This window comes from Montipora capricornis, chromosome 4 (genome assembly GCF_036669925.1).
Source record: "Montipora capricornis isolate CH-2021 chromosome 4, ASM3666992v2, whole genome shotgun sequence".
NCBI lineage: Eukaryota > Metazoa > Cnidaria > Anthozoa > Scleractinia > Acroporidae > Montipora > Montipora capricornis.
Genome location: NC_090886.1, coordinates 34443435 through 34453434, shown reverse-complemented (window position 1 = coordinate 34453434; position 10000 = coordinate 34443435). Strand labels below are relative to the sequence as shown.

General features: G+C 39.8%; 2 protein-coding genes across 3 annotated transcripts in view; both read left to right on the top strand.

The window, feature by feature from the left end:
- The window catches only part of LOC138045998 (sedoheptulokinase-like), an 11292-nt gene extending 10334 nt beyond the window's left edge, over nt 1–958 (top strand). Inside the window, exon 4 of the mRNA XM_068892683.1 lies at nt 427–958. Within this exon, the coding sequence (XP_068748784.1) occupies nt 427–902 (476 nt within the window). The 3' untranslated portion in view covers nt 903–958. The remainder of the gene's footprint in view (nt 1–426) is intronic.
- Nucleotides 959–4366: 3408 nt separating this feature from the next.
- Nucleotides 4367–10000, top strand: part of LOC138045996 (glyoxalase domain-containing protein 4-like) — a 35784-nt gene continuing 30150 nt past the window's right edge. Inside the window, exons 1-4 of one of the 2 annotated variants that reach the window (XM_068892678.1) lie at nt 4367–4527; nt 5918–5967; nt 7847–7967; nt 8904–9045. In XM_068892678.1, coding sequence (XP_068748779.1) covers nt 4438–4527; nt 5918–5967; nt 7847–7967; nt 8904–9045 — 403 coding nt within the window. In that variant the 5' untranslated portion in view covers nt 4367–4437. Of the gene's footprint in view, nt 4528–4701; nt 4781–5917; nt 5968–7846; nt 7968–8903; nt 9046–10000 lie in introns of those variants that run through there. The other variant, XM_068892681.1, reaches the window with a different exon arrangement.

Below are 10000 nucleotides of genomic sequence, written 5' to 3'. Positions count from 1 at the left end.
AAACAGCTCATTAATCATGACTGTGCCCCTTTCACTGCGACGATCTCCAACTCTCTTGTATAAATTAACGTTATCGTTCGTGTTATCTTCAACTTAGGCTTGTTAAACGGGGCCTTCGCTTTTACAGTTCTTATCCGTGGAGACTTGAGAGTCTATCCATTTGCCGATGTGATTTAATATTAAGGCACCACGTTTTCGTCAGTTATTGTGGGTCCAACTGGGGTTTCAAGCGAGGATCTTCCGTCCCAAAGTCCAGCGCTCTTTACCCTTCTATAAGCTAAGTGCACTCCCGAGTAAGGTAAGCGGTTGGTGGAATACAAAGAACGTAAGACTTTCATCGATCAGTTGGGGGAAATATTTAGGGGGCAATGGTGAAATGAGGTTCCAGAAGTTACGCCTTATAATTTTTTATACTTTTCTTGATAGGAGGAAATACTCTTGCTACTTTCGTGGACATGTTGTTGTCATGGATAAAGGAACTCGGAATCCACACCAACCTTCCCTCTACTGACGACATTTATCAAAAGATCCTCGATTGCGCCGACAAAAAAGCTTCAACGTCGTTGAAAATAACACCGAGATTATGGGGAGAACGGCATAACCCTGAAGAGAGGGGCCGGGTGAGCAATTTGACATCTAGCAACATTTCGCTTGGGGATGTCACTCTCGCTCTGTGTCAAGGACTGGCAGAGAACTTTCAAGAAACGATGTCAAAGGAGTTTTTGCGATTGCATGGTATACGAAGGATTGTTGGTTGTGGAAGTGCTCTCCTGAAAAACGGACTTCTTCAAAAACACCTTGAGCAGGTTTTTGGGTTGCCCTTAGTGTTGAGTGACAGCTCAGATGCCTCTGTCGGAGCAGCATTGGCTGCTATTTCAGACTATGGTTCCGCTGACTCGTGAAAAATTTTGGTCAACTTGCCTCTTTGGTGGCTGCTTAATAAACATGCCGACATTTTTAGTTGCTAGGAATATCCAATGGGAGAGAAGCTAAACGGGTCGAACAGCTGGGATTACGCTAAACGTTCTGCTACTAAGCACTTAATGACTGGCCCCAAGGGAAACAGTGAGTTTTGTTTCCCCGAGACCCTCAATGTTCCCCGAGGCGAAGCCCAGGGAAACATTGAGGTCGAGGGGAAACAAAACTCACTGTTTCCCGAGGGGCCAATCATTAAGTGTTTTGTTATACCTCCCAACTCAAAATAGAACAATACACAGATAAAAATTATTTGCTTGACGTCGGCTGGCGTACAGATTTGCCGCCGTTTCAAAGGTGCACGACCTGATCACGTGTGAGTCGAAAGTTCAAGTTGTTGTTGCCCTAGGGCGTCATGAAGTTTTGACCAATGACACGTGACACGTTCTCCTCCAATCAGAAAACGTATTTGAGTTGGGAGGTATAACAAGAAGTTTTGTTCGCCCTCGGGCGTCATGAAGTTTTGACCAATCAGAAAACGTATTTGAGTTGGGAGGAATAACAAAGTACCTTGATAACCAAACTTCACCTTCACCTTTATTACTCGGGATACGTAAAGGTACATGTATATACTGAGTATTAAAATGGGTTTGAAAACCGGAAGTGCAGAAAAATGCACGATAGAATTAGGAAGCGGGGATTTCATTGGTTAAAAGCTATGCGCGATAACCCCTAGGGAGAGGTTGTGAACACAAAGAAAATAATATTTAGCAAAGGGTAAAGATGACGAACACAAAAGGGAATGAAAGGATCCTAAATAGGAAATTTTTGCACCTCAGTGACATAGGGAGAAACTGACTGAAACGTTAAATTGTTGCAAAATCCACGTTATCTCTTTCTTTGTTAATTGGTGTTGTAGCCATACGTATCAAAGGAAATTGAGTTATCGGGTAATTACTCAGAATACCTGAAAGGTTTCGGTTGCCTTTGCTCGGTGCCGCAAAATGGACAATAGAATTTCCTAGGCTAAAAACAATTCACTTGATGCCTTGAACCATTTCACCTCCTTTTATAACGAAACTACGTTTTCCAACAACAAATAACAGCTGTGGTGTCGAGTGTCGTTGGGGGGGATTTCTGCACGTGCGAGGCTTCAAACAGCCTCAATGCTTACAGAGTTCTATGAAAATCCGGATTTGTAACATGCGGTGGGGCAACCAAAGCGATGGGAGCTGTGTTGGGGTTTCAGTGGGAACCTTTTATTGACGTTCGCCAATTTAGAAACTCAAGTCCATGTTCTGAGTGAAAGCTCAATAGCAGCTAATGATTAAAATGCTGGATTCAGTTTTCTGGAAATGTTATGAATAAGATAGTTAATCTAAATCTTGCATGTTGACAACATGATGAAATGTCACTACAGAAGTCGCAGCAGTGGTATGTTGGAAATGCGTGAAATTTCTTTTTCTTTTAGCTGTTCTTTGTACGAGCATCATCTGCAGAAGTCAATTTTTTAATTGTTTCACGGTCTTCATTTTAGCTATCTAGAGGGAGATCACCGCATTATTCGCAACACTGCTTTGCAGCTGGTTGCCTGTGTAGCTTGTAAGAGGAGGGCTAAATTTTACTTGGCCACTTTACAAGACTGGGTTTCACAAGTTTTCTCTCTCGCTACGGTAGTGTTTCACTCTTCCTTTTCCCACTGGTTTCACCGTGACTTTGTATGTCACCCCTGCATTGCGTAGATTCAAGTTTATATTTCCGATCCAACAACCTGTACCAAACCAAACTACTACTTTTGCTTGGTGACCTATTGATTTTATTTGTAAACACTAAGCGATATTCACCAATACGTTATCCGTTGTCATGAGCCCTCAGATTTCAATTGGCTGCAGAAACATTTACTTCTTTTGTTCCGTACTTGGCAAATTTGAACATCGCTTTAGTCTATTCAATCCTTGCAGTCTGTTTCAAACTAGCTCTTCCAAAATGTATCACCCTACTTCTGCGCAACATGGTATTATACGCTTTGAACGGCGTATTGTTGAGGACCGTGTGCCCACTATTGTTATTGCGCATACGTTCTGCGCATCCACTCAAGATACTCGGATTTCCTAGGGGTGGTGCTCATTAGTACAGGGTTATTTTTGTGCGGTTCAATACTATGTGGAGAAAGCAGAACTTAGCAAGTGCTGTTGGTATCCAAAAGGAAATTGGGGGTAACCGTGCATTTTTCAGAGATAATTAAGCTTAAATTTGGAAAAGAACGCGATAAATAGCTTTGTAATTTAAAGCTTTTTACAAACATTGGTGATTAATTTTCTTTGAAAAATGATTGGTTACCCCCAATTTTCTTTTTGGATTTCAATAATTGCTTTTTCCGGATATTCAGGAAACCTCGCAAAAATACCTTTGAATTGGTAAAGCCGGTAATATCACAAATTAAAAATTACATTAACATACTAAATAGAACAAAAAACGCTGTGGCCGAAGGTGTATTTATTAACTGGTTTAGCTCACAGAGAAGCCACGAAAAACTTTCTCCTTGATCCCCGTTGACGACTGAGTAGTATCTACCTAACCTGGGAGTTGGTCTCAGTTTCTGGATGTCCTAGGGAATATCTAAAAACATACATGCTATTGCGTGTACTGACGTGTTTCCTAAGAGAATTGCAAATAGTGCTGGACATTTATGTCTATAAGGCCATGGATCATTTTATACAACGAATGATTTTTATAGAATGTGTCAAGTTTTTTTTTTATATGTGAACATCATATGCTCTAAAAAAGAAGTCAGTAATAGATTAGTTCTCATAATGCGCCGATCAAATCGAAACTTCAACATCCCCCACCCCCCGGGCAAACCCCGGGCATTTTTTACTATCCTCTGTGCCGGCGGAGTGGGGAATTTGACCTTTGCCTGCCTAGGGTGGGGAAAATTAAAATTTTTCGGGTTTGGACGAGATGGAAGAGTTTAAAGGAAGAGAGATATAGCATTTGTGAGCGATTGGCTTACAAAAAAGGTCTTTATTAAAGACGACAGGAGCCCACAACGATTGTTCTTTAGTAGGGTATGACAGACAAATCCGACGATAGGGTAGGGCATTTGAACACCATTTTGGCCCGAGGGGGCGGCAATTTGAACGATCAAATCTTGAAAATTTCAAATTCCCGGGCTTTGCTACGGGGGGAGGGGAGGGGGAGGGGATGTTGAAGTTTCGAGTTGATCGGCGTATAAACAAGAATGACAGAAGAGGCCATTTTTTTAGTTTTTAAGATCTTTTAAATAGCCAATATTTTGCCGCTGTCATTCACCAAATGGCTCCTGGTGATATGTGTTGCTAAAAATAGCTGAATTCTGTCACACCTTTCCTGCGTGATACTCATGTACTTTTCATGTGATGCAGTGAGGAACAATTTCATATAAACACGAGTGACCATTATTCACTCGCCGCAGACTGGGTGACCTGTGTCATTTGTCTCCCTTGGTCTTCCCGTGAATCGAGTTTCCACTAGAGTGCAAAAATGTCTCTCCGAAGAGCTCTTCACTTTGTTTTCAAGATTGGAAATAGAAACGAAACTATGAAATTTTATCGGGAAATCCTTGGAATGAAGGTAGGACGGTATTCTATGGTTTGTATTGAGTATGAAGTAGAGAGCGAAAGTGAAGTACTGCTTCACGTTACGTCATCGCCGCCATGTTGGTGGACGAAAACAAAAAGATGTCTCATAAGCTCCTTTTGTTCGTCCACCAGCAAATGTACACTGCAGCATTATCACCTGTGTCCCTAGAGACTGGTTGCAAACCATCCATACCGGATTTATAGAAGCACGACATTGAGCTGAATTTTCAATGCGAGTAAGATGAGTAAGTACAAAGGCAACCCTTTCCGATCCTAGAAAGGAGAATGGAAAATTTTTCATGTCATTATGGTGGAGATCCCTTGGACCGTTTTGTTCACTTGATGATAGTCAGATACAACCATATGCATGTTATCCAGACAAGAATTTTGCATCATTAAAAAGCAGAGCTTTAATAGTATAGTATATAGACCTCTCTACCTTCCAATGATAATTGCACTAAGTCGATCACGTGTCAGTCTCACAGGAACTTTTCATTTATCTTTTTTTCTACCTATTAACATGCAGTGATAATTTCTTAGCAAAACAAATTTCCCAGCACAGGTTCACAGGGTCTTCATTGAGCAAACAAATAGGAAGCTGTAGAGGTCTAGATTCTGAGTACCAGCATGCATGGACTGCTTAGAAGCGGCTGCAATTTGCGCCTGTATATGCTTCCAGCCGCTGGGGGTAAATGAATCATTGTAAAGCGCCTTTGAGACGTTAGTGATAAGGGCGCTATATAAATGCACCACTTTACTTTACATCTGCTATAAAAGGGTACCTGGCTCTAATATTTTACCACAGTTTCTCATGAAGAAGAAGTTGGCTTCACACAAGCACAGACACAATATTAAGTCGCCTTAGTGTGATTTCTGCATTTTACAATGACTAGTTTCCTCCACTTGCCCCAAATTTCATTTTCCAAGAATCTGGAAAAATCTCTTTGGTCAGCTCTTTGTTCATTCTGCGTGAGAATGCAATTTTTTGCTGACAGTACATGCATGTGTTTCCTGGGTACATTTTGCGGAGATCTTCAAAATACGTTATTCCCTATATCTTGCAGAAATTTTTTTGGTTTGGTTGCTTTTCCTGCGGCAGTTTCTGGTTTTTGCAGCATAGTAACACCAGCAGTTGATACCTTGTCACATGACAATCGTCATTGAAGCACCATTTAGCTCACCTTGTTTCAGTTCACTCTATGTACCCATCCCACATTTATGTTGGGAGAAAATATTTTTTTCTCATAGTTCCTATTAAACTTTAATAAATATTTAATGTGAAAATTTATTGTTTTTTAAGCTAAGGAAAAGGGCGTGTCTGAGTTGTTTGGGTTCGGTAATTTTCTTGAGAGGTGAATTAATTTTGCTACGTTCCATTGTAGGTGTTACGTCATGAAGAATTTGAGGAGGGTTGTAAAGCTTCTTGCAATGGGTATGTCTAATACACTTTACTTACAAGAATTTGTTCTTTTTAATTTTCAGTGATTTACATAATTATTGTTTTCAAGGCTGTCATTAAGTTTTGAAGCAGATTCAACACTCAAGATTTCACCTGTAACATGTAAATACGTGGCCAAAGGCCATGTAAAGGAAGGCCCGAAGCGCCTGAGCCCCTAGGGGGGTCTGGGGCTTGTTCCCCCAGAAAATTCTTAAAATTAGACCCTCAGAAATGCATTTTGCTGCACTCTAAGGAGCAAATTTTATATTTTCTCAATCAAAAAGTGACGAAAATGAAACAGGGCAAAAAAGATAAACTTCACGATAAATTAAGATATTTACTAACCACGTGGAAGTGGTGATGCATCACAGAACCGTGAAAAATGGTTAGTGGAATCCCATTTGTATCAAGTACATGTACGATGCATTGATAATGATTTTGTCGCTGAAAATGGCGTCAGAATCCAACAACGATCGATCGGGGTGTTCTCCAAAGGTTCTTACAGAAAATGTTTGGATTTTTACCAAAAACATGTCTTAGAATCAGGAAAACAGACAACACAAGGCAGCAATTATATTTTCTTTAGAAGGTAAATGTTTATAAATAACTTTCAATTTGTTTTACTTCATGAATATTCATTCTGCAGCAACCATCACCCGTAACATTGACTGGGCTCAGCCGTAACAGGTGTTATGGGTTATGGCCCCTAATGACATCCGTGATTTCTGTTCTTGCTTTTTAAGTTTAGTTTTAGTTTTGCTTAATTTAATATTGTGCTTTATGCATTAAAAACACAGCTAACTTGCCTGTAATGACAAACGTAACATTTGAAAATTAGAAGGTACCTTGTCTATCCCAACAGATGAGAGTATACTTTATCACATTTTATTTAATGTATCAAATTTCAGTTCTAGTCCAGGTCATCGATTCTCATGAAAAAAAAAATAGAAGATAAATTATTACATGGATACTATCAGCATGAGAGGAAAAAAAATGTGGACCCATTAGCTGCCATGTAATGTTTGGTTTAATATATAGATACTGATGAAATGTCCAGATTAAAGACAACTTATTTTACTCATTTTTGAACTGGCGAAAAAGTGGGCATCAACCGCCAAAACACACATGTTGTGTAACATGATACTAGATATGAAAAACTAATTATGATAATGTCGAATTGAGTCATAAAAAATGTTAATGTAGTAGAGAAAAATTTACAGCACAAAGGTTCATGTACATGTATCTTGCAAGGAAGGGGAAGCTCACTTTTTTATTCATTTTGGCTAATCATGTTAGCTACTATGATGACACCTATATCCTCACATAATTCATCTTCACTATGCGTGGTGAAGATAATTTTTATGAGTTTTTAGAAGAAGGCTAGACTAAGTATTTCGTCAGTATCTATATAATAAAATGTGTTGTCATATGTGAAATTATCTCATGTTAAGTGTCATTTTTTAATTGGAAGCATAAATCAGACTTACATCACAAAATTCTTTTCTCATAAAACTGTACGCTCTACTTTGTCATATTACACGTATCAGTAAGTGTGATTAAGTTTGAATCATTTTTTTTAAGCACAATCTTATGTGTGGACAAACAAAGGTTTGATTCCAGAAAAAACATAACATGTAACATGTAACGCCAGATGATTTGACTCGTCAATGGAGCACAGTTCAGGATTCAATGGGTTAAGCTGCGTTAAACAGCATTATCAAAGAATGCCTATCTTGGGGCATTCAAGAATTTATTAACACTGGAACCCTTTATAGAGGTTCTTTCTTTTTAATTGCATACTTTTTGCTACATGTAAATTTACCTTGAGGCTACATGAATGGGAGCTCGCATTAACTTCTTATTTTTTGCTTAGCCCTTATGATGGAAAATGGAGTAAGACCATGGCTGGGTTTGGGCCAGAAGATGATCACTTTGTTGTTGAGCTAACATACAACTATGGTATCAAAGAATATCAAGTTGGAAACGATTTTCAGGTATCTGTGACATTTTTTCTTACTTAAGTTGACTCCCAGGAACTCTTATAAATTAGTGGAGTTACTGGCTCTCACCAACGTAATCACTCACTCCATGAACCCATTCACCCGTAAACCGGGCTAAACTGGCCATACTTGGTATTTTACTCTGTCTAACACCAGACGATTTTACTTGTCAATGGGGAACCCCCAGGAGTCAATGGGTTAAGCTATTGATAAAATTTTCAAAAGTCTGCATATCAGTATAAAAATGGCAGGAGAGTGTTCTTCAAAATCTTAAGTGTAACCCCAATGGAGACTGTCTAATTTGGGCATCGCTGATTGAAGCCTTTTGTCTGCCTCTACCATCAGGTACCTTCAATGGGAATCAAACCCGGGGCCTCTGCGATGTCAGTGCAATCCTCTACTAATGGACCTCTTTAGCTTGTACATTTCTTTTTCTCATTTCAGACCATGTGATGTTACTCCACGGAAAATATTTTCTTTCAAGTGTTGTGTTATGCATTTGCGTATGTATGCACAACTTTTGAAAAAAACAAAAGGAAAATTCCCTTGGGAACAAGATCACATGGTCTGAAATGGGAAAAGAAAACATACAAGCTATTAAAAGAGGTGTATTGAGCTATGTAGGCACTAGAGTGGCAGCAGGTCAATCTGTTTGGCTCGCGTGTTCTGGTGAAAGGATTCAATGAAACAGTGTGTATTAGTTTGAAGTGTGGTTTATAGACATATTTTTGTACCCATAATGTTAACTGGGAACCAATCACAAGGGCTGTTGTACATGTAGTTGCCAACCTGAGCCAAGAGCAAATTTGTAAATTGTATTCCAGTATGCAGAATATGAATTGCAATGATCAATCTTCTGAGCATTAAGCTATCTTTGGTTGTAAGTCCTAAATTGTGCCCATTATAATATTATTACTATCTCCTGTGTAGGGTCTTACAGTGCACTCCAAGTCTGCTGTTGCAAATGCAAAACAGAATAACTACCAAATTACAGAAAGGGAAGATGGTTGTATCACTGTCAGTGCTCCTGGTGGCTACAAATTTACACTTGTGGATCAAAATGTTGATGGTGGTAAGGACAGCAATAAGTGAGAGAGACAGCTTGATGGGTAGCCTGCAAGCAAGCCCTCTTGCCACCCCGCAAGACAGCTTGCTCACAGGCTACTTGATGGGGAGATCCATGGGGACATTTACTTGACAATGATGAGCTTTATACCTATGAAATGTATGGATGACTTGGAGGTTATTGATGACCATTATGTGCTTTAGATACAAAATATCACTACTGCTTCCACTACTACTACCACTACCACTACCACTACCACTACCACTACCACTACCACTGCCACTGCCACTGCCACTGCCACTGCCACTACCACTACCACTACCACTGCCACTGCCACTGCCACTGCCACTGCCACTGCCACTGCCACTGCCACCGCCGCCACCACCACCACCACCACCACTACTACAACGACGACTACTACTACTATTGCTACTGCTACTGCTAGGTCAATAATAATAATAATAATAATAATAATACGATGATGATGAGGATGATGATGATGATGATGATGATGATGATGATGTGGGATATGCCAATACAGACAGACCGTGAGATAAAAGCCAAAGACCAGACATTGTAATAAAAGACAAACGGGAGAAAAGCTGCCTACTCATTGATATGTCCATCCCTACTGAAAAGAACACTTACGTTAAAGTTACTGAAAGGCTGTCAAAATATTAAGACCTCGAAATCGAGATTGAGCGAATGTGGGGGATGAAGGCCACAACGATCCCAGTTGTGATTGGAGCGCTGGGATTAATAAATAAGGGCTTGGAGAAATACACCAAATAAATCCCGGGTAACATCAAAATTAGTGAACTACAGAAGATTGCACTGCTAGGAACATCTCACATCCTAAGAAAGACACTCTCTATCAAGTAAGATAGACTTCTACAGCTGTACCTCATTTTAGCCCTAGGCCCAAGGAATGGGCTTGGCTATTGTGTTGTAAATCGGCGTA